This window comes from Mixophyes fleayi, chromosome 3 (assembly GCF_038048845.1).
Source record: "Mixophyes fleayi isolate aMixFle1 chromosome 3, aMixFle1.hap1, whole genome shotgun sequence".
NCBI classification, from domain to species: Eukaryota; Metazoa; Chordata; class Amphibia; order Anura; family Limnodynastidae; genus Mixophyes; species Mixophyes fleayi.
Window position 1 is genome coordinate 304,817,038 of NC_134404.1, and position 25,809 is coordinate 304,842,846.

A 25,809-nucleotide genomic window follows, 5' to 3' on the forward strand; every position below is an offset into this window, starting at 1 on the left:
CATTCACCGCCCCTCGCGCCATTTTTCAGTTAGTTGGCTGAGAACAGAGGGAGAGGACAGCGCACAGCGGCCAGCAAGTAAAGAAGAAAACAGGCCGCGGAAATAAGACAGAAGAAGCAGAGAGCAGCGGAAAGAAGACAGAAGTAGCAGAGAGCAGTGGCAGAAAACCCTTGTAAGAGCTGGGAGCTACTCTGCCAAGAAGATGTTAAGAAGACTTCAAGCAAATCCTCGAAAGCAGGGAGCCCTTGTAAGGGCTGAGAGCGCCCCTGCTCCAGAAGACGGAAGAATAGAAAATACCGGGAACCCAGAGGAGAAGCCCTGCGGAAACCCATGATGATGGCAGCAGGGAGGCGGTACAGCAGCAGACATGAGACAGATAGGGCCCTTGTGGGCACCCCCCTTTTCGGGCCCCCTCCCACACTCACACTTCGCTCTTCAATTCCCACGAAGCGGGCACCAGGCCCGGGCCTCAGACCAGGCACAAAGCCCGCAAAGCAGTTAGGGTTGTGAGTGTGAGATAAGGGCACTAGGCCCCTAATGAAAAGGGGGCATCAAACCTCATGCTGCATTTGCTACAAGGTCTTATGTTATGTAGCCACCAGGCCCTTTTTGTTAGCTGGGCATTAGGCCCATTTGATTAGCTGGGCATCAGGCCCTGTGTTGAGAGGGCACCAGGCCCTAGTAGTTGAGTTGGGCATAAAGCCCTTAGATTTATTTGGGCATAAAGCCCTTAGGTTTAGTTGGGCATTTGGCCCTTCAGTTTAGTTGACCACAGGTCCCTAGTTTGAGAAGTTAAGGAGGGTGCTGGGCCCTGAGTAGTTTAGGAGGTCGTTACACCCTGATAATTTTAGGAGGGAGTTAGGCCGTGAGTAGTTAGAAGGGGTTTAGTTAAGGGACCACTAGGCACTGTTTTGGTTAGAAGGGCACTAGGTCCTTGATCTAGTGGGACATTTGGTCCCTTTTGAGTAGTAAGTTGTATGCCATGGGGGGGGGTACGATTCCCCCTTTATTAGGTACAGAAGGGCATTACAAGTCTTGAGTTCCCAACTGACGGGCTTAAAGACCGGGGTTCCAGGCTGCCGGCGGAAACCTTTATTGTAGCTGGGCTCCGGCGGCCACGAGTGATTCACCATGTACAAGGTGGTGGTAGTCAGCATATTGATGCTGACTACCCCGACGTGACTATTCCGAAGGAGCTGGTTCCCGACCCTGCCCGATGAGGTCTCCTCAGCCAATGACGATGAAGCAACAAGGCGGCTGCAGCTGATGACGTTATTGAGCATGCCGACGGGATTATCGCTGTTGTTAAGGGGGTGAGGTAAGTATGCACCCATGTACAATGTATAATCCTTTCTAAAATACATTGTACATGGGTGCATACTTACCTCACCCCCTTAACAACAGCGATAATCCCGTCGGCGTGTTCAATTCATTCATCAGCTGCAGCCGCCTTCTTGCTTCATCGTTATTGGCTGCTGTCAGGGTGAAGAGGAGTCGTCATTGGGCAGGGTCGGGAACCAGCTCCTTCGGAATAGTCACGTCGGGGTGAGTCTTGTCGCTCTTCTCGGCATCGATATGCAGTACCACACCCGTACAAGGTAAGGTGCCTCTCATAGCTAGCCCTCGGGATTAAGTAAGTACCTGGGCAGCGGACGGCTGGCATATTTTAGTCCGGGGGCACGTCTCGGCTCACCTGCCTAAAATGCAGGTGGCCCAGTGACCCAGTCCAAGGTAGCCCACTATGGGAACAGCCTGCGAGGCAGATGCCTCCCTGCCCCTGTACCTGGGGTGCAAGGGAGGGGAGTGTGGTTTGTGGCCTTCTTACCTTAGGCCCTTTGTTCCACCGGTACGTAGATGCAAATTTGTACCTTTTTTTGTTTAAAGTGTTTTTATTGAAAGTATATATTGATTATAGAAATATTTGCATAAATATAATATTTATAATATACTATTTATTGTTTACAATAATGCAATAAATATAAATTTCCGTTATCTTCTATAAATTACAACAGATGTTAAAGGCATAAAATATATAAGGAGATAGTGTGAGGAGTTAGAGGATAAAGAATAAGGAAAAAATATGAAAGTAGGGTAAGAGAGGACCGCTCATAATCAGTTGAGAGATATTGATCAGTAAGTTTATATCTTATCAAATCATATTACAAATTTAACTCCGTTCATATCCGTAGTGAAATACAGATAAGTTATGGAGAAAGGAAATCTTATAGTTCCAGTATTTAGTTAAATAAATATAATAATAATAATTTATTTATTATTATATATAACCAATAAATATAATATTCTTGTTAGCTATCTTTATTAGTTAGAAACATGTAGTTTTTGTAACAGTCAGTTTCTTTTAATTCTAGCCATGGGAGTTAGGTAACTGTAAAGTCTGAGGATTTGTCATTGGCTGAGAAGATTAGGTCGTCCATTGACATATAGTATTCAATTCGGATGCACCAGTTTTTTAGTATTGGGGGAATGGGAGATTACCATTGTAAGGGTATAACCGCCTTAGCAGCATTGCACAGGTGGTTTAGTAGTGTTTGTTTGTATTTGCTAATGGGAATTTTAGATAAATTTAGGAGCCAAAAGGCTTTTTCCAGTGGAGCTTTAAAATTTAGAATGATTTTAACAATTCAAATGATTTTTGTCCAGAATTTTTGTATCTGGGGACAATCCCAACAAATGTGTAGATAACTCCCCAGGGCTATCAAACATCTCCAGCAAATATTGTGGCTGGCTGGCTATATTTTCCTAAACATGCTGAGAGTCCTATACCTTCATGTTAGTTTTTGGTAATGTGTCTCCACTACTGAATTACTAAGCATGCGTGAATGAAAAGATCTTTCACCATTCTTCTTTAGGTTCTTTTTAGATCTTTTCCCCAACTTTTAGCGAAGTGTGGTAAGAATTGGGACATGTTTTCAACTATAACTTGATAGAGAGTAGAAATTGTGTAGGAATGGGTTAGATTTGAAAGCCATATGGTAACATTTCTTTGAACCATTTGTGCTTGTTGAGTTTAAGAAGTTTTGCATTTGTAGATACCTCCATAAGTATGTATTGGACAGGCCCCATTTAGATTTGATTTCAGTGAATGGGCGAACACCTATTATGGCCACCAGTTGGCCTAACTGTAAGACCCCTACTTGTGACCAGTTTTGGAAGTTAAGGAGGTGACAAGCTGAGGGAAATCTAGATTTGTTATAAAGGATGTGAGAGAAGAGGTCTTAGAAGAAATGTAAGATAGTGACCTCAATAGTTTCCAGCATCTAAGGGTGGGTTAGATAATAGGGTGGGAGATTGAGGGTAGGCTCAGCAACCATGGGAAAATCTCAGGTGGAAGTTATAGAGAATATTCCTCAATATATGCCCATTGTTTACTCTTTTTTTTCTTTTTTTCCATTCCAAGATTCTGTTCAACATAATGGTATTATAGTAACAAGATATATGTGGGAGTTGTAGGCCTCCATAATGTTTACATCTAAAAAGGACCTCCTGTCAGAGGCGGGGTGATTTCTTTCTTCAAATAAAACACTTGATTAATAATTGAATATCTTGTAGCCATTTGGGGGAGATATGGATTGGTAATGTTTGCATCAAGTATAAAATTCTAGGTAATGTGTTCATCCTAATCACGTTTATTCTAGTTGTGAAATTTCACCTTTGATTGTGGCCTGTTCTTGATATATGGTGTCTTTGATGTCTTGGTTAATTGGTAGGGTTTTCAAGTATGTCAGGATTTCTTGTATGTCAGTAGTGAGAGAAGGATCGGTAGAGGGTTCTGCCAGAGCAAGAGGGGGGTGAGCCTCTTATAGAGGAAGAGGTTGTTGGATATGCATGAGAGTCCCAGCGAGGGCCTGACTGTGTGAAGAAGGATCTAAGATCAGTCAGAGAAGAGTGGTTATAGGGTTTTTTGTTGGCTTTTTTTCCATATTTTCCCATGATGGTTGATGTAGATCAGATTAGAGTACTTGCTGTTTGTGAAGTATTGTTCTGAAAAGGTTTCTTGTGTTGTGTATTACATAGGTTGCTCTAGGTCACGGTCCCCCAGATAGTGGCTAGACTGCCATATTCATTGATGTAGAATTATCATAAAATTGGGCACTTTGCATGGTATACTATATGTTTTTATGGTGTACACAGACTAAATAATAGATGAGAAGGCTTAATTTTCACAATGGTAATTGCATAACCATTATATTATGGTTACCAAATAATGGTGCTTCATAGGAGTGTGTTAAGCATAGAAAACAGAAAACAGTTGTTCAAGATGCCTTTTGGTCTCTTCAGAAAATGGCCACAGAATAATAAACCTGAGGTGTAATGCAGGTTTAGCTGATCAGTCTCCAGATGTACTGTCAGTATCAGTTTCAAACAATTCAGGTAAGTCCCGGTGATGTAATGGTATCTGAATCAATATTAGGGGACAGATTTGGTAGAGGAGTGTCCCTAGGTCTGGTAGGTTTATTCAAATAAGGCATAGAGCTGTAGAAGAATGTCTTCTCACTATGGCATCTAGACCACACCCCTACTCCCAGTATGTCTACTCACTGTGGGTGCCTGATCTAGTAATGATCCAGATCCATCAGCTGATGGTGTACTGCAAGGATAGCGTTAAATTCCGCATTAGAAGAGACAATGCTAAGCCCCAGCGATATACTTAGCAGTTCATACGTTAATCAGGGTTGATGATGGTGGGCACCACGGGCAGCAGATTTTTGCCAGATGATCTAACCACTGACAGGTAATACCAGTTAGGAGACATTTAGTGCCACCGGTCACAAATGGCCCTAAGAATCAGGGCCATTTCTTCTGTTTAGTGTATTGGGCGGTTAGGTAGTAGAAAGCAGTCCTGGGACCAAACAGGATCCAGGCCTAGATCCTGCGGGCAAGTGTCAGGAGGCTCCACTCAGATGGATCGATTCAAAAAGGATCTCCGGGGATGTAGGGACATCGTACAAGTCACCTCAAGCAATTTGGGGTAGGGGAATTCCTAGTACATACTAAGTTTGTCCCCAAGTTAGCTCTCGATATCCGCAACTACATGTAATGGCATCCAAGCCATGCCCTCTCAGTCATAAGATGTTATGTTTCTAATAAGCTTATTTGTAGTTCTCCGTATTCTCAGGTCCAAAAAACAAATTGTTATAGCCAATAGGGGCTGGCTGGTGGCCAGATATGTGGTGTACATTCGCAGTGCAAAGACAGATTAAAATATGCCCCCAATGCTTACTAGGCTAAAATAATAGGATGATTTGTCATGCAGGCATTGGTCAGCATGCTTGCAGGTGAATCCACTGGTAAAATTTATGACATGACCTGTCCAGAGGATTGCAGATCCTAAAGGGAGCCTTTACTGCAGGGATGGTTGTTCAATGTAGCCCAGAGTCAGGGAAAAGGTTCAATATTAATAGGTAGTCTGAGGTCACCAGGAACAGACAAGAAGTTCAGAAAATACTTCATTCAAGGAACAGACTGAGGTAAATACCAGGATATCCACAAAAGCATCAGTGAAGCAAGACTCAAACAATACAGACTGGACAGCTTGACTTGACCTGAAAAATTCCCCATAAAAGAAGTGTGGCCAAGTACAACGATGTGCTTGGAAAGCAGGACTTAATAACAGAGCTGATGAGGGAACATGTTTCAGGTGACACTTGTTAGAGTCATATGAGATAAATGAGCTCTTATCAGCTCAAAGGGAACAGAAAGTCCAGTTCATAACCACTGAAGTAATAGATACGCATCATGCTCTGGCTTATATTCATTGCAACCAGCCCTGTAACTCAAATAGAAACGAAAGAAGAGGGATCATCTTAGCATAATTCCATCAAGTGAGGAAAGTGGGGATTATTGTGACTGTCCAGCTAACAGTGAATATGTGTCAGGACCACCTCTAGTGACTGCAACCTCTCAGGTACCAATGGAGCGGGTGTCTTTCTTCCATCTCCAGGGGATATGCAAACCATAAATGAGTCAGGAAAATCGGGGAGGGTGCCTGGTGGGGAATTAGTGTTTTGTGATATGTGTAAAAAAAATTGTGCAAAAAAAACAAGATATTTATTTTGTAATTCTGCACCTCAGATGACCAGGGTTTGTCAGAAACTATATATGGTAATTTTTAACAATTTAATTGAATTATATTAGACAGTATATAATATCTATAACAGATAATGCACTCTACAAAATTCTAGCATATATAACAATAGGTAGTACTTGATGGACTTTTGTCAGTACCGGATTTACAGTTTTTGCCCCCTAGGTCACCTTCTCCCCTTTAGCCCCAGTGTCAAAGTGCACTAGGTCCTATCTTCTTAAAATAAATGTCCATTAAATGTTCATAATATTCAGCCCTTAGTTAAATGTTTATAATATGTAATTAAATTATTATTATTATTATTATGTTTAGCCCATAGTTCACTGTCTATACATTGTTAGCCATGCAACTATGACATATGGAGCAGATTGGGGTCATGGAGTTTTGTGGGGATTTGAGGAAAATCAAAAGTGTCATTGCTGAAATGCATATTTTGGATAAAGTGGCAATGAAAACATACCCACACCACTCATGTATCATTTTGGACACACATTTCTGTGTGTTCTACCATGTTTGTAGATTTGTGTAATCTCTGTGTTATGATAATATGTTTTCAAAAGTCTTCTAAGGTGTGTTAATCAACACACAAAAAAACTTCCCTATTTTATAAATAATATTTAGTGCCTCCTTTTGAAATGTTGGAATGTATGTTTATGAGTAAGATACAACATTGTTTAAAGTTTATTGTTTTTACATTTCAATCAGATATCCTATGTGTTGTTAACTACTTTTGTGTCATAAAAGACAGAAGTTTTATATGAGTGATACCTTTATTGGCTAACCAAAAAAAATGTTTGTAAAGTGCCTGATAAAGGGGCCTCTGTGCTCCGCAAACTAACAAATATAATAATATTTTTTTGGGGTTAGCCAATAAAGGTATGACTCCTATAATACTTTTGTCTTTTTTCACAAGAAAGTATTTAAAATCACATAGATTTTTCTGGCTAACGCAGTACTGCAATAATAATTTTTTTAAAAATATTTTTTTTGCTACACAATCAGTTATCCTAATTTTTTTTTGCAAAACTTTATTGTTCAGTAAATAACATTTGCATATAATGGATCATATGGAATGAAAATGTTTACAGTTCTTATATATTTGATGCTGAACAGATATTATATTTGAATTCTTGCATACAAGACCCTCTGAGCAATAAGATATCACCAGCATGTTCTTATTACATATTAAAGACAAGTAAAGTACAGGATGCACTTGTTATCTATAAACACTTGTAAATAAATTATAGCATTCACTTTTTATTATCATCTTCTATCTAGAACAAACTTCTGGGCCAGTATCTATTAACCACAGCTCATTCCTGCATCGCATGGGCTTAGCACGAGCACTCTCTCGTACAAAGGAAACTGTAGCAGATGCATCAACCCTTTATCAAGAAGTCATTAAGATGGCACCAGAGGTACTGAATAATTGTTTTCTAATATTGCTTCTACAGTTGGTTTAAGGCTATGTATTGTTCCAGAGAAGAACCCATATCTCAAATCACAGACTTACCTCTGTTTGAAATTCTCATTTGGTTTGACAGAAATCAAAAGTGTAGCTCTTAATCTCAACTCTCTCTCTCTCTCTCTCTCTCTCTCTCTCTCTCTATATATATATATATATATATATATATATATATATATATATATATATATATATATATGTATGTATGTATATGTATATTTGAGTTTACATGATTTCATATATATTAAAATGGCCTTATTATATTATGTTGCTAATTTGCAACCGTTAATAGTACCCAATAGAGGCAAGAACATATTTGTGATTCTGCTCTAGACCCCAATTAATAAAAAAATCCTAAGTGGATACCTGACATTTCTGAAAACTTTTGCTGAACATCACCCATCCCAAGGCTGGCTGGACTGATCCCAGGATACAGATAGCGACTAACACTTCTACTGAGTTAATGGATGCACATCTTCCTTGGTTCTTTCACCTCTTCATGACCAGAGGAATTTCATTTTAGCATTTTGCCTATAGTTATTGTAACCCAATTAGTGGAATTGGTGAAAAATGAGTTGGAATGGAGCTTGAACAGGCCTGGACAACTAGTGTCTGACCAACCAGCTGTTTTGTATCTGCAAGCCCCTACATGCTGCTAGTAGATAGCCAGCCCATAGCTGACAAGGAATGGTGGAACTTGTAGTTTCACAACACCTGGAGAGCCACAGGGTGGCCTCGCCTGCTGTAGAACCAGACTAGTTGTGTCCTTTGCCTATAGCAGCTCCCTTTTTCTTGGAGCTAATGGTGCTCACTGGTACTTGGTTTTCCCCCAAGTTCTGGGCAGTGGTGGAACTACCGTTGGTGATACAGGTGCCGTGCGCCAGGGCCCATGGAGATAATGGGGCCCGGTTTTAGGCATGTGGTAGTAAAGGCTTATTCCAGAATGGTCACTGGCACTCGAACTATTGCAGACACCAATCAAGAATACTGTAAAGATGACAAGAAATGCAGTTACTAACACGGGACCAAATTGATGGAATGGTCCCTTAGCTGTCTGGACAGAAAAAAATCTAATAATAGACCGGGTTCCAATAAGTCAAAGTAGGTAGCCTCCAGGTAATAGAGTCCAATGAAGGGATCAGGGCAGACAGCAGTTTAGAAAGTAGGCCGAGTCCAATGTAGAGGTCTGGCCAGGCAGCAATCCAGAGAGTATATACAGGCTAATGCAGAGGCAGGGCAGGCAGTGATCCAGAGAGTATATACAGGCTAATGCAGAGGCAGGGCAGGCAGTGATCCAGAGAGTATTCACAGGACAATGCAGAGGCAGGGCAGGCAGTGATCCAGAGTGTATTCACAGGACAATGCAGAGGCAGGGCAGGCTGTGATCCAGAGAGTATTCACAGGACAATGCAGAGGCAGGGCAGGCAGTGATCCAGAGAGTATTCACAGGACAATGCAGAGGCAGGGCAGGCAGTGATCCAGAGAGTATTCACAGGACAATGCAGAGGCAGGGCAGGCAGTGATCCAGAGAATATTCACAGGACAATGCAGAGGCAGGGCAGGCAGTGATCCGGAGTTTTGACAAGCCAAGAAGTATGGCAACTTGACTTGTTCAAAGATTGACTATATATAATAACATCACTAAAGGTGAAACAAACCTTGGTAGGTGGACTCTCTCTTATAGCTAACATATTTTCACTTCAGGGAGTAGATTTACTATGCGGCGGTTCCACAGAACCGTCATTTCCAGGGTGCTTTGAAGTCATTTTTTAAAATGGCACTTTTATTAAAGACGAAGGGCCTGATTCATTAAGGAAAGTTAAGTAACAAAATTGAGTAAGTAGTCTCCTGGACAAAACCATGTTACAATACAAGGGGTTCAAATTAGTTTTCTGTTTTGCACATAAGTTAAATACTGGCTGCTTTTTCATGCAGCACACAAATACTTGATAGCTTATTTGTATACTGAAATTTAAAGTTGATATTTGTGTGCTACATGAAAAAACAACCAGTATTTAACTTATGTGTAAAATAGAAAACTAATTTGAACCCCTTGCATTGTAACATGGTTTTGTCCAGGAGACTACTTACTCAATTTTGTTACTTAACTTTCCTTAATGAATCAGGCCCAAAGCCAATTTTTTATATGTGTGTCTTGTATTAATATTACAATCCCATCATTCTCCAAAGTCAGAGCACTTTTAATTATCTCTTGCACATCTGTGTGTTACCAGTTTTGAAGTGGTCCGAACTGAAAGAACTTGTAGCCAATCAGATTATCAGAATGTTCACATCAGCTTAATATTTAAGACAATGAGTTTGATAATCTTGTGGGTGACAGTGACCTGTTCACTTATGTTTGAATAAAAGAGGACAGGGCTGCATGTAAGAAGGTAGTGTTATAATGTGGGTTTGGGAAATGAAAGAAAGCAGAAACTCATATACTGAGATATCGGTAGTTGTAGGCACAGAATACCACCAACAGAAAAGTGTTGTGATTTGATGCTCCTTTGTCAAATATATCTCCAAATGGAACAAAGTTTATAAATTCTACCTGTTAATAATGACACTTTTGGATTTTTTTTGGAATGGTCATCTGTAGTTCTGTTTCTGTAGGTTCCTGATGCCTACACTGAATTGGCCGAGCTGCTGTTAAAAAGTGATCCTCTTAGTGCTGTGGAGGTTTATTGCCAATACCCTCAAAAGCCAGATCAAGAGAAGTCATTTGAGGATGCCTTCATTCCTGGAGAAATTGTACGTCTGCTTATTAAATGTGATAAGTATGATGACCCTCGTCTACTTATCAACATGATTTCATATGGGAAAGTTATGGGCATAGGTAAGTAAAATGACGCATGAAAACAAGACATATTTTATGTGATATTAGAATATTAACACCTTTATTTCTAGATGTGTACCTTATGCATTGTATTCCCATACTTATATATTTTTTTTTTATGTATTCTTTACTTAAGTAATTACACTGGGAAATGATGACATGCAGCAAATAGCGGTAACAAAGAACCAGTATACAAGATTTTAAGTATATTAAAGGGTTAATAACTATGTGAGCAAAAAGGTAACTTGGAGGGGGAGCAGGGAGGGTAAATTTGGGAGTTGGTAGGGTGGAGGGGGGTAAAGGGGGCCAGGAGCAAAAGACCAAGCAGGTGAACTTGTGTATTCAAAAACAGGAATAAGGTGACCTGTTAACAACCTAATCTACGGAGGAGTGAGTTGCGGGTTCTGGTATGTTTTATATGAGGCGGACTCTCTAAACTCTAGCCATCTGTCTGCTGCAAACGTAGTTAAATCATCCATCGACATGTAGAAGTCAATGTGCCCAACTATTCCTTGATTGTGGGAGGGGAGAAGGAACACCATTGTATGGGAATATGTGTTTCATGCATAGTTTAAATGATTTAGAACTGACTTCTTGTATTTAGATATTGGAAAGGTAGAGAGATAGGAGCCAGAAACCAGGGTCAGTCGGCAGTGCCGTAACTAGACATTTTGGTGCCCTGGGCGAGACAGGGCACCGGCGCCCCCCCCCATCTAAGTGGGAGTGGCATTTGACAAGTGGGTGTGGCCAACCTAATGTGGGTGTGCCTAGCACTTTACTGAAAGAATTTGTATATGTATGTGTAATATATATATATATATATATATATATATATATACACATACATACAAACACACAGTGGTGGGATTCCAATAAATTAACAACCGGCTCTCTGGACTATTTAAAGTATGCAAAAAATATATAGTGATAGGAATTGTAATATTTTATGCACTTAATACTCAAATAAGAATTGTGATACTAAATTGTGTGTTTTATTTGCATAATCGGTCGATGTAGGTTTAAGTGACTTTAATATATTGTGAAAAAAAATTGTGATGCCTTATCCTTGTCTGTGAAACGAGAGAGAGAGAGAGAGAGAGAGAGAGAGAGAGATCCTCCAACCGTTTATCTAAAACCTCTGCTCCACAAAAGGAAATCTTCTTCTGCAAAACTAGATTTACCCTTGGCAAAGCATGCCCTGACTCCACCCAACTTCTCCCCTGAGCCTGTGTCGCTTTCTGATCCTCCGCAAAAGCCACCATTTGCAGTGCAAATTTAGGCACTTTTGCAAATCAAGGCACCCGATAGAACCAAAGCTGGTTCTGCAGGGGTCATTGGGTGTTTTGTGTTTCTCAGATGTCCTCCAGAGTGTATTTACCATTCACAGTGATAGTTCTTCTATATTGCTAATTTATTGGAAGTGAATATTTCCAGGAATACATTTTCAGTATATTCCAGGCCAGACTCCTCATCACTCTGCTTGGACTATGTTCCTTATTTACATCGATTTTACTCTGAACACCAAATTTTAGCATACTTTTAATTCTGTGAGTAGACACTTTTGTTTGATCAGACCAACATTTACATACCCTCTTCCATAGCTTTATTGAACCAATGCAAAGCTGCTATGTGCAGTATCTGACTCAGAACATCCTTTACATTGCATGCTGTGCTATTAGATTACGAACACAGCAGCATTCGAGGTGCTAGGATTGAATTCTAGCGACACCCATATCTCAGCACATTGTATATCATTTCCTGAGAGAGAGAGAATGAAAATGAAAATGAGATTATTTACCCTACAAATGAGGACCTGCATAGATGGGAGGGGACAAACAGCAGACCTGGAGGAGAGCGCAGACACGAAGCAGCGGTGCATCACTCAAGATGTGCCTATGACTTCCGCAGTGGAACGCATGTGCGTTCCACAGACAGGAAGTTTGGTATTTGGAACGCAAATTCCGAACTTCCTGTCTGTGGAACGCACATGCGTTCCACTGCGGAAGTCATAGGCTTTTTTTTATCACTGCCAACAGAGCTAGGTAGCGGGCGGCTGCTGCGCCCTCTTTGGGCTTGCGCTCGGGGAGATGGCACCGCCCGCACCACCCTAGTTACGGCTCTGTCAGTCGGAAAACCCTCACCAACGATTTCTCCAGAGAGCTGTATAACTGCATGAAGGTGCCCCTGTCCCCTCCACATCTTCAATATGTAGCAAGAATGTTGGGGGAGAACATATGCAGAACACTTGCCCCATACAACCTCCCATACTCATATTTAATGTAGATAATTTGCCTGAACTCTAAACCTTCTGAAGTTTTCCCTGCAGGACACCTGTAAATTGTACACTCAAAGGGATCATCTAGTCCAGGGATGGGCAACAGGTGGCCTAGAGTCTTCCTACCCTTACCTGTGCCCCCCAGCTCCTTCCTGCTTTGTTGTCAGATTTGTTTGTTATAGCTTGTAGCATATGTGTAAAATTCCTGCTGATAGGAGCCTCTTTCTTTAATTACATTTATGGTTTTAACTTATGATTTATATTAAGGGTAAAGTGCGACCCAATTGACGGTTAGAGGGCCGTCCATGTGGGCCCTGAAGTGTATCACGTTGCCTATCCCTAATTTAGTCAAACATTAAAGATATTAGCACACAAAATACAACATATCACTTTAGCAATATTTATTGAAGAGCACTTTGAAGAATTGCAGGATACTTATCAGATAGTAAAAAGTTGGTTTGTTTTTATATGTTTTTTTGCAGACTAATTATGAGCTAGTAAAAGCTCACACAACCTCGAACCTCCTCAGTTTGACTTTGTACAGTTGGATACAATTTGTAGCCTTCTGGATGCAAGATCTGTGGGATTCATAAAATGATGTGAATCGTGTCTTCAAGGCCCCGCCCCTCTTTATATGAAGGAGAGGCAGGATCCGGGAGCTTGCCCAACTTTCCTGGGAATCTGGGAGGGCTCCCTGAAACTTTGGAGTCTCCCATCATTTCGGGAGAGCAACCAAACATGAAGCTAGGAGTGGGCAGGAATAGATTTGGTGAAAAGGAACAGAAAATTATATGTATGCAGTGTTATATGTAATGCTGACCTGATATTGTTATGTGTTGCCCAAGAGGAGTAAAAAAAAAATCAATGAAACTACTTGTCACATTTAAAAATGCAATTATTATTTGCATTTTAATTCTCAATAAATGAAATTGCCAAAATGTTTGCATTTTAAAATATTTTTGAACTAGACATTTTCTATAAATATAATACCAAATTTAAATGATAAATTACTTTTATTTAAAACTTTAAATGCCTTAAATAACTATTCTGTTTGAACCTAATTCCCCTATATAAAAGTTTGGACCCCAATATTTCTGATAGCTCTATCTACCAAGCAGGTGGATATCCTCATAAGGCAGGGAAAATAGAGTGTAAGTATGCCTGAAGGGAGCAGGATAACTACACCTAGCTCGCTAAGTTACAGCAGATGAAAGCACTTTACACTGGCAACCAGCCAAATCCATGCTCTGATGCAGTTACCTATGGGAACTGTAGATTGATCAGTATAGAAACAAAGTTTTTGGTATCTAATAAATAAAGACATTTGCTTTATCTTTCAGTTCCTAAAATAAAAATGGTCGGTGCCCATCCCCACTAATCCTGGGTATGTAAATGCATCAGGAGAATTGATGGGTTGGGGGGTGAATTCTAGTAGCAAGAAACATAAGAAACATGACTGTCCTGGAGAAACTAGGCCATGTGAAGTATTTTGCTTCATTTCTGTTAAACGTAGATACTTCTGTTTAACCTACACTTGCTACTAGTACACTTGCAGTACAGACTGCATGGTTGATAAGATATTAAAAGGCTCTTTACAAAATAATCGGCACTTACATTTGTGTATGTCCAGCTGGAAATGTATATGGTGAGTACATCACTACAAAATCCAACCTCCTGCCACTTTAGGACCACTACCTTCATTTATTTCAACATTTACATTATTCTCCTGAAATACTGCTTGATTTAGCTTTATTTATGACTTGAGTTAATCGTGATAGACGGGACATCGGGTCTGTCTATGACATATGTCCATTTTGAGTGCTTGGAGGTTTTTAGTACATTGGCTAAAATTTGCTTTCACTGGACGTTGCATAAGGCATCATATTGAAAGTATAATGCAATTATTACTGTATTTCACTTTATCTTAGCTTAACTAAACATCTTTAACTATTAAAATGGATATATTCTGATTCTTTATATAATTCCAGGTTGTTTGGAGAAGTATATAAATATACTTGAAGAGAAGTTTAAAACAAGCATTCTCAAGACAGTCTATGCCGGTATCTACAACAAACCAGAAGATGACAAAGATCTGCAGGATTTTTTTCGTTTCAAATATTGGATATAAGGAAAGGTTAACACAACTAAGCTGGGTACACACTGCAAGTTTCTCACCCGATCATCGTGCCAATCAGAACATAAACGACTGTTAGGTCCGATATCAACAAACAAAATATCACATAAACAAAACAAACACACTCACCTGTTTTCACAATGGGTGTGTACATATATTGGCAAGGCTTACCATTCATCAGTTCATATTGCAAGTTGTATTTATTGCCAAAATATAGGAATAGTGTGCAATACTTAAGTAGATGTGTCTCATCTAACCTTCGTGAACAATAGATACACAGCAACCATGTAAACAGTAAATACTCCACAAATATATCCTACATACAGAATATGCCTCATATTATTTGTGTATCACTGTAATATTTGTTATTTTGATGATTAAAAAAAACTGAAACACAATACGAAATTGATTTTGCCTGTTGCCAATTCACCTATTTGTAACACTGTCTAATTTTCCTAAAATACTGCTTAGCATAACCTTATTTAATAAATCAGGAGAGTGAGGGACATGAGGACTGTGTTTGTACACTGGTGTCATGTAATTTGTGGCAGAAGCCCAGATCATACAATACTGGAGAGAAATAGGTGAACCACTGTGGGGAGGCTGAGTGTGAGACGTGGAATTGTTCTTGTGGAAAATATGTATCCACAGGGCTCAGGTACATGAAACAATGCTGGGATATAGAATAGGTGAAAGGGACAGGAACACTGGAGGACACATTAGCTACATGCTCCTATGACAAGCTACTTACTGTATTAACCTTTTAGTAGACTATGGCTTGAATATTAAATTGCTAACATAAAGAGGGCAATTTCAGATAAAGAGCTTTTGTATATCATTAAAAGTTAGGTTAGATTTTAAGAAGACCGAGTGTACGCATAAATGCAGTCTTGCCTGGACTATTTTATTGCCTGCTTGGACTCCTATATGTCAATGCCATATCAAAGTGGAATAGAACACAGCATATATTTTGATATGTTGCAAATGACAGTAAACAGCATTACCTATATTTCCTTGAATGTCACAGCCCTACATTTCAATGTTCACATGAGTGTTAGGTGCCTCAGTGATGTTACTGGCACCTATTATTATTATTATTACTATTATTATTTATTTTTATTTATAGGGCTCCACAAAGTATCCACAGTGCCGTATACATACAAACAGTAGGATAGTACAAGGTATAACATTACGGTACAATAAACAAGTAGCACTATAACTCTGGAAGCTCAAAGTACAGCTAAAAAAATACAAATAAAAAATGCCTAGTGATCAGTTAGGCTGCATGCTCATGAATATTGGTGGTTATGTGACAAACACTATACAGTCTAAATCTAATGCATTGAACATACTCAACAGCAAACGTGGAGGGGATTAAAACATTTAAAATAAATCTTAAACTCTTGATAAATTGGACTTTTCAATAAGAAAGTACATTTTACTGCTTGATGGTTTTCTATTCACAATTTCCTCTGATGAAATTGCCCTTGTGCCAAATAAAGGCATCTGGACTTTGCAGACTTCACAACTGCACTTACTCAGCCATTCACTTTTGTTGGAATTGAGCCAGTCTACTGTGGGATTCCATACAAGCAGTCCTGTATGACCACGTTTACCCACGGACAGTTTTGAGGCAGTCCATCATTTAGTTGATATGGCCTACAATATTACCAGACGAAGCATGGATATATCTTCATCTCTGCAACACTATCAGCGGAATATAACAAGGATGTTATGATTCTTAGTGAAAATTAGGACGCGGCAACAGAAGTAGAAAAACTAAGGGCTAGATTTACTAAACTGCGGGTTTGAAAAAGTGGGGATGTTGCCTATAGGAACCAATCAGATTATAGCTGTCATTTAGTAGAAAGAACTAAATAAATGAAAGCTAGAATCTGATTGCGTGCTATAGGCAACATCCCCACTTTTTCAATCCCGCAGTTTAGTAAATCTAGCCCTAAGTGTCTTTATTTAGGCAAAATATGTGAACAAGGATTCAGTTCATGGAACATGCTGATTTCGGGGAGCAGAATTAACAGCTATACTCTAATACACAAATATGAACAGGTGTGATGAATGGCAGGAATAGTCCAAATAAGCAACAGGCTCCAAGCAATGATTCAAATGACAAATACAGTTCAAAATGCAGGAACAAGTAGATTAAGTTACCCAATTGCCAGGAGGCATGAGGCACCAGAATAAAGAGGCATGGATTAGGATTCCAGGTAGCCAGAGGCATGAGGCAGTCCAGGAAAGCAGACGGACTGGCTTAGTCCAGTGATCAGGCAGAGGTCAGGGCAACAAGTGTACAAGAAGAATCCAGTAGTCAGGCAGAGGTCAGGGTCACAAGCGAACAAACATAATCCAGTAATCAGGCAGAGATCAGGGCAACAGACAAACAAGCAGAGTCCGGTAATCAGGTAGAGGGTCACAATGAGAGATCAGACAGTAGAAAAGCAAACTGGAACAGCTATAAACAGGAGAAAAGCAGCAGCCAGGTACAAACAATGAACTGCCCTGAACACAGACTGAGGCAGGTATATGAAACCAAAGAACAGGTGCAGGTAAGGGGATTACCTCCTACAGGTGAAATGTAAAATTCAGGGGATCAACAGCATCTCTGAATTGAGGTACTGCAACCACATACAAAGTATAGGCAGAGTCGTAACAATGGAGCTGTTACATCATCCTTTATTGTGTGGAGAGTACAGCATCAACACTGTGACATCCACAGGTGGAAGGATCACCATTCACATATGTAGAACAGTGAGTTGGTTGCTATTTGTTATTTCCGCCTACCGCTATTTCCAAGTTGAGCGCTATCATCAGCTGACTTTCATAAATTGGCTGTGCGTTCTCTCCATCTTCTATATATTATGATATGATATATTGTGTGCAGTCACTTCATCTGGACCTACAGCTCATTTTATTTGTTTCCATCCAGTGGACAGAGCACTAGGCGAACTTTGTTGGCAGAGAACTTTATATGTAAATATATACAATATATCTTCTTTTTTTTTTAATTGCATGAAATTTTGATTCTCTGATGGTTTCATATATATATTTTTTATATCATATGTATTGGGTATACATTAAAAAAAAAATATTAATACACTCTTCTAGCATCGTGTTTGACCTTGATTAGTCCCAGCGCTGTCATATAGATTTTATTGGTTAATGACATTGTAATCATTCAATATATAAGAAAAAATATTGCGTCGAACAGCAATGGTAGAACGTTTGCAATAAAATGTATATACACACAGGCACACAAATATCTATTTTTGCTTTGAGCTGGATTTGCACTCTCCTTTCCTTGGAAGTGGGATCACATCCAGACTCAGTCTGGAGTCACCGATACGGCAAACTGACCTTAAAATTAGGTATCGGTTCTGGTGAAGTGGAGCGAACCGGCTGAATCCCACCACTGAATTCTACTATGTACACACAAACAGGTATAGAAATCTCCAAATAAATATTTGCTTAAATCTAAAATATAACAAAGAAAACGATATCAAACAAACAGCCGACGCTCACCTGATGGAATGACTATTTATTAGAGACATGTTAGTACATAAATACAAGCACAGAAAGGGTGTTTTAATAACAACACAATTTGAACACAAAAGTTGAATGGTGAGGAAAAAGTAAAAATAGAAAAAAAAATAAAAAATGACAGATTACATCGGTCAATACAATGCAACAATTTCCTATATTGCTTGGCTCTTTTTGGTGGGAGGGTTTTGGTTTGGGTAATACATATCTTTTTTAAAACCAAATGATAAATCAAAACTACAACCAGTTCATTTTCACTTATAATATTTCATATTTCAAATCAGCGATATGCTTTGATGTTCACAGCTGGCAAGAAATCTGGAGATACAGAGCGTATATATTCAATCCGTGCATTCAGCTTAATGGAACAAAAAAAGACAAATCGAAGAGATTTATTAGAAGTTGTAAATATGTCACTTATATATAATTACTGGACAGTATACATCGCTGCTGATGCCAAAAAAGCTTTTAGCTTTGTTGCAGTACCAAATTCTTAACTGTTGAGAAAATGAATTAGGGATTGAATGAGGGGTATAGAAGTGAATGGATGCGTGTGTGTAAAAGGCTAGCCTTGTATTGGGGGCTGCTTTCTCATCTTTGCTACTAAATCATTGCATGTAATATTTATGGCGTTAAACAAGAATGCAGAAAAATATATGATTTAGGAATTTACACAAAGATCATCTTAATGTAACATTCTTCATTTATATCTCTTGGGTAAAGTGTAAATATAAAACATATATATCTCCTGATAATAACCCTTTAAAATTTGACAGATTTGCTGAATGCTGCATTGATCTTTCATTAGTGTTGGATTTTTCTAGGTGTGCTACAATTTGTCATCACAAACGTGTCTTTGGGTATAAAATTAAACCATGTTTTATCACAGTGAGCCATATGCAGACTGGGTGGTTAGTTTAATAATGACAGGAGACCATATTTCTTTTTAGGTTTCTAAAAAAAAAATAAAAAAAATGTTGAAGCATCACCATAAATAAATGCCTAAATCAACAATCAGTCTGCTCTCATGCATGTATCTCCTACTTCTAGACTCACTTTTCAATTAAAAAGAGCAACAATAATAAATTAAGAAAACAATAAACCTGCAAAATTTGGCCATTTGATTACAGTGCGAGACAAGCTAAAACGGTAACTGTACCTAATACTACATTGGAAGTTTTTAGAAGAGTTTATGAAGATATGTCTCCTACCAAGTTTGACATGTTTTAAACAAACAGTGGTGTTGATGTCTCTCCCCCCTGACCTTCCAATTCTTACAAACATAGCCCTTCTGTTTTATGGGAGCTTTCTGTCCTTCCTGAGCTCGCCATAGGACACCTGCCTTACAGTTTGACAGGTGTACCGCCCCAGTCAAACTCCCAACCTGCCACTGTCCTCGACTGCACATTTAAATCAGGCAAGCGATAGTTACAGTAATGGAGAGCAGCACTGGACATTTGTAGCCTGGTTATCTACCAGATCATGGGGAACCTCACAGCAAAGGTAAGGAGAAGTTTATATTTTATTATACCTTGTGAACTTCACCCAACACTATTCTTTTTTTTTTTTAACAAATGAAATTTTTATTGAAATTTTGGGGATGACAGTAAAATAAGGGACATAAATAATAATAGGGGAAGTAAGGGGTGGAAAATCACAGGACATGGGAGGAGGGGTACAGTGAATCACATCAAACAAGTGCTTCAGACAATAGCAAAAATTCTACATCAAAAGCTGATGGTGCTGTGTTAGGAGGATAGCTCTGGTGGGGATAGATGCTCAGAATAATAGAAACTTCAATCAAACCATTTAATCAAGGGGGAAGAAGTTAATGAGAAATATGGGAGGTCTAGAGTCTCTATAACATAGCTCCTTTGGATTTTGGCTATAACAATTTAAACAGAAGGGGGGAGGGGAGACTTTCAGGATTGTGCTATAGCTGCTCTAGTAGCAATAAGGATGTTGCCAGTTACATATCTCTTATAATTTTGGAGAGAAGGAGGGTATAAGTGCTGTAGAGCGATTTCTGGGATGGGGCTAACGTTACTGGACTCACTGCATTAATTAGATTAAAAACTTCCATCCAAAGGCCTTGCAGCTTCAGGCATGACCAAAAGGTGTGTATCAGGCTCCCAACCTCACCACAGTTTCTCCAGCAAAACTTTGACACATTGGGCATAAATCTATGAACTTTCTTAGGAGTCAAGTAGATTCTGTGTAAAATCTTGAGAAGCATTTCAGAGTGATTAATGCATTTTGACATCTTATACACATTTAGAAATATACTTTCCTAATCCTCATCAGTAATAGACATCTGTAGATCAACTTCTCAGAAAGACTGAAACGGCAATTTGCTATCCTCACTGGAGGAGAGGAGGAGTAGGTACGAGGAAGAGATGCCACCAGCTCAGTTGGACGAGGATAGCCTCATAGTTATGTAAGGGGGTGGGCTAGCAGGGACAGCTAGTAGTGTCTTACTTGGGAAACCTGTGCCTGACCTGTGAGTACTTCTAAAAATCCTTTGAGGGAATCTTGAAGTGGTCACGCAAGTATGCAAAGGAAGAGAGATATCCTCCATAATGAGGCGTGGGTTAACAATACCCAACTCTTGCCATGACACCAAACTTAAGTTCACCCAACACTTTTCTTGATGGCACTTAGCAGACATTAATTTAGAGTTAGAATCAAATCAAGCTAAAGGGTGCAAATTTGCACCTGGACAAACCATGTTGGAATGCCAGGGGTGCATTTAATTTCTTTTGCATTCTTTTTACTTACAGCACTCAAAAATTGAGCATCTTTAATGTGACACAGCCAGTCCCTGAACTTTAAAGCTGGCCTCTAACTTTATATGAGGCTCCCCAATACCACTTTTTTATTAGTCTTATTAGTCCACTCTTCGTACAACCCCTACTTAAGCTGCAGTTTAGAAAAATAATACTTGGGATAATGCATCCCTACTGTGAAGTAGAAGGATGTTACAAGTCCCTGGGGTGTAGGTGCACTAGCAGCAGTTGTACAATATATTGTAATATATTATGATCTCCTGCATGTCAAATATATGCGAGAGACAAATTACTGTAGAATTCAGGATCCGGTCAGTCAAATCTAGGAGCCAGTAGCATCATTTATGCATCTGCTGAAATCAATAGAATTAACTCCATATAATATTTTAGGCACATTTGCTCTCCAGTTAATGGGCATTATCCAGCCCTGATATATTACTATTCCCATATAAAGAATGGTTCAGCTAACCTTAGGTAGGGTTCTAAAACTTTGAATAATATCATTATATTCCGCTGGGTAGGCCTCACCTTGAATATGCAGTTTTTGGGGATCAGTTCCCAAAAGTACATATTCTGGAACTGAGGAGAATGCAAAATAGGGCAACTAAATTAATAAGGGCTATGGAAGATCTGTATTATGAGAAACATCTATCAGAGTAAGATTTATTTACACTAGATAAGATATGCTCATATTGTATTTAGATATTTCATTCTAACGTCCCCACAGAGGACACAAGGGTTCTTTAAAGCAAGAGCCATGAAACTGTACAGCGCACTACCACAAGAACTAGTATTGGCAGACAATGTAGAAATATTTAAGAAAGTATTGAACATTTTCCAAAACAGAGCAACTGCCATTATTAACATAATGTAGTATGTTGATCTAGGGAATTGTCCAATTGCCAGTATGGGGTCAAGACAATTCGTAATATGGGAAATTCAACAATTCCTTATAAACGTTTGGGGTGAAAAGAACAGACATGTGCTTTAGAACAGTTATTGTTCACCCCTTAATACTAGTATAAGCACTCAAACCCAATGGTGTTTGTTTTAAAAAAATGCATTTCCATTAGTTTTTTCTTAATGGATATTTGCATATGCAAACTAATTACTAGCCATATAAAACTGCAAATATGTGATTGTGAATTAATTCATAGTATTAGCTTGGTATGGTTTAGATGAACTCTATGTCCAGCCATGGCTTAACCCTAAAGGGAAAGACTAAATGAACGTATTTCTTTGATTGTTTCTAAACTCTTCTGTTCTATCCATGAGATAACACATAGTTAGAGATGAGTGTCCAATACCAATTTATGCCAGAGGTTGTAAATGCTAAAAAGAAATTGAAAACTCTTTTTAAGGTTGTATCAATATTATCAGTGATATCCAACACCCAGGCTCTCACATTCTTGGTGATTCTGTGATATCTCAACAAGGTGACTGAGCAGCTGGGAGAAGTTTGAATGAAGGGAATAAGTACAAAGGAAAATGTCATATTTTCTCAAATATCATACATTTGGTATTCCAATGAAAGGAAACTTATGACCTATTGTGTGGAGGTAATATCATCTTTGTAGAACATTCTGGTAAGAAGTTAGGCCAGTGTAAATAAGACGTCATGAAAAACTAATTTGCATTTACACAGACTTTCTAGGTCTGACATCCCAAGAAGGGGGCTGTGGGTACCTGTAGCATGTCTAAAATGCCCTGTAAATCTAACAGATATGTTCACTTTTGGGACACAATTTCAGATTGAGAAGTGTCCAGCTATTCATGCCGTCCCAGCAGACTGAAACTGATCATTTGTAAGTTTACAATTCCTGTTTATTCTTTTATATTTTACAAGAAACTATTGTATTATTTGTTTGTATGTTAATTGTTTTTCATCTTAAGCATTGTGGATTTATTTTCCATATTAAATTACACTTAGTAAGTTCATTTCTCTGTGTTCTTACGAATTCACATGTCAGACTTAGCTTGGTTTTAGAGAGCTACATAGTTGAAATAGAAGAGATCCATTGGTTTATGAGAACTCTGATCAAAGTAAATTGTGAAAGATTAGTTTAAAAGGAAGAACCGAATGCTTTCTGTGTGAGTGTCAGCAAATGTTAGTTTGTGGGACAGACAGGGAGAGTTTTAATAACTTTTAAACACATCAGGTTGTGGTTGTTGATTAACCCTTTGTCACACACACACGTCACGCAGGCTCAGGTGAGTGCTGGATCGTCAGAGACGTAAAACATATACAAACCGGGCAGATATTACAAACCATGGTGCAATAGAATTTTTCACTACTTCATCCATTTTTCACATTTACCCCATATCAAAGGCATCGAAAAGCCTATAGGGCTCTAGAAATGAAGGTAAAACGTCAGTGTATATGGGATCTAATGTATACACATAAAACCACACACTGTTTTACTTTCAGTCAATACTTTATTTTCTTACTATCCCATTAAATGTAAAAACCCATAAAACTGCGATATGGGAGAAATGAATCATGGTAAAGTCTCATAGCTTCAGACAAGTTCATTAACTCTACACTAAAGACTACTCTTTTGATATGCCTCCTGTAGATATGCCGTGCCTCTTACAAGTTTTCCTGTACAGTTATATATAATGATCGCTTAAAAAAAAAAAAAAAAAAGGTCAACTCACAGAAGGAATCCACCAGCCAACTACAAATCTTTGCAGTGAAGGAAATGAGACAAAATCTACTGGTTTAAATTCTAATCTATGGTCTCTGGCTATGTGGAAACCTCGCTGTTCTAATTATTTTATTTGTCATGGTTTCTCTTTGTAAAAATGATGGATAGTGGTACTGGCTGCAAGGTTCTCATTCCTGTAGCTTGTACAAGATATATACTGTTACAAGGAGTACGGAATATAACGTTACAGGCTACAGCTGTATAATTTACACTCACAGCTGCATGAACCAATAGGTCTTCCTTTCACTTGTAAGGTTTCAAAGCATATACCAGCCAAGGAAAGGGGAAAATGTATATACACCTCACATACTTTATCGTGCAGAGTTGTGAATCTTGGTCCCTCCTTCACTTCTGGTTAATTTCATACTTACCAACTTTCTTCAGCTCTTTTCCGGGAGCCTGCCAGTGGAGGTGGGCATGAGGGAACGGGGCGGCCAAAATCACGCCCCTGTGACGGCATGACGCAAACGCGTCATTTGACAGCGGGGGGCGGGGCCAAACACTGTGATTCACCGGGAATCGCGGTGTTTGGGATCTAATTCTGCCCACTTCACTAGGAAGTGGGGCACTTCCTAGTGAAGTGGGCAGAATTCGGGAGATTGCCACACTCACCCGGGAGTCCGGGAGACTCTTCTAAAATGCGGGAGTCTCCCGGACATTCCGGGAGAGTTGGCAAGTATGGTTAATTTAACCCCTTCAGTGTGAAACCAATATCTAATCCAGGCACGAGTAGCTTTCAGCACTTCAGTCATTGCTGAACTCTCACCTATGAGGCAAATCAGTTCTCATGGGAGCTGTAATGCAACAATTTCTTGAGTTATTAAATGTGTGGGCAAATTCATTTCTGCGTTGCTATAAAATACAAAAAGTTAACATTTATATTATAATAGTGCAGTCATTTTTAAACCCTGTAGTTTTATTTTTCCCTCACTGTTTAATGTACATTGCTGTAGCAGTTTATTTAGCGATGTGACAAAAGCCACCATCAAGGCACAATACAGGGCAAATACAATTGTATAAACAGGTGTACACATCTGGATCATGTTCCCTTGATCTGGGTTTTCAAGGACACAGTTCTAAACAGACAAAAATGTCCCTGTCCTAGTTAAACTAAACTCACTGGAAAGCATTTATAAAAAACAGTGCACAAGTAAAAATTGCTGTAACCCATAGCAACCAGTCAGATGTTTGCTTTCATTTTCTAAACTACTTTTTTAAAAAAAAGAGGACTATCTGGGTGCTTTTTGTAGTTCTCTGTGCACCAGTTTAGATAAATATACCTCTTTGCCTAAGTAATGGCTTGTTAATTACAACCAATAGCTCACTAATATGCTCCACAGCTTTGTGTATGGATCACAGGCAGTGCAGCACAGCATCTGAATACCGATATGCAAGAACCATTCACATGAGGTAAAAAGGGGATGTGGCACACATCAAAAAAGTGTTTCAATTTCACATATACCCAGGACTGCCAAGAGGAATTCAGGGCCCCGGTACAACAACTTCATGGGGCCCCCCTTATCATTGAGCATGGCAAAACATTTTTGGTGGAAATGTTCTTACGACTGGGGGCATGGCTATGTACCATTGGAGCGTAGCTAGCAGGTGAAAAGCGCTAGGCCACAAACCTACAGAAAATAAACCTGCATTGTTGTGTACACCATTGGCACAAGGGTGCAGTTCTTGCTTGCCGGAGCGTGACATATATCCCAGAACTCCTGACTTTCAGGACATCTAGCACTATTTGGCAGAACAGTCACCAAAAATTGGGATTGTCCCACTAGAATCACAACATTTCACAGACTGTCCTGCTCTCTCCTACCTATTCTTGTCACTTTCACCACCTGTGGCTGCTGGTTTCTTTAGTTGCAGTTTGTCTGGATCCTGGAATGTTGGGGGCCCTATTTGGGAAAAAATGGGTACATTTAGAAAATGAAAACC

The 25,809-nt window shown here is 39.2% G+C and overlaps 1 protein-coding gene across 1 annotated transcript in view; it reads left to right on the top strand.

Annotated features, from left to right (window-relative positions):
* LOC142144756 (uncharacterized) overlaps window positions 1-25,809 on the top strand; it is a 144,812-nt gene that overhangs the window by 67,476 nt on the left and 51,527 nt on the right. The window contains exons 17-18 of the mRNA XM_075203921.1: window positions 7,385-7,524; window positions 10,188-10,410. Coding sequence (XP_075060022.1) covers window positions 7,385-7,524; window positions 10,188-10,410 — 363 coding nt within the window. The remainder of the gene's footprint in view (window positions 1-7,384; window positions 7,525-10,187; window positions 10,411-25,809) is intronic.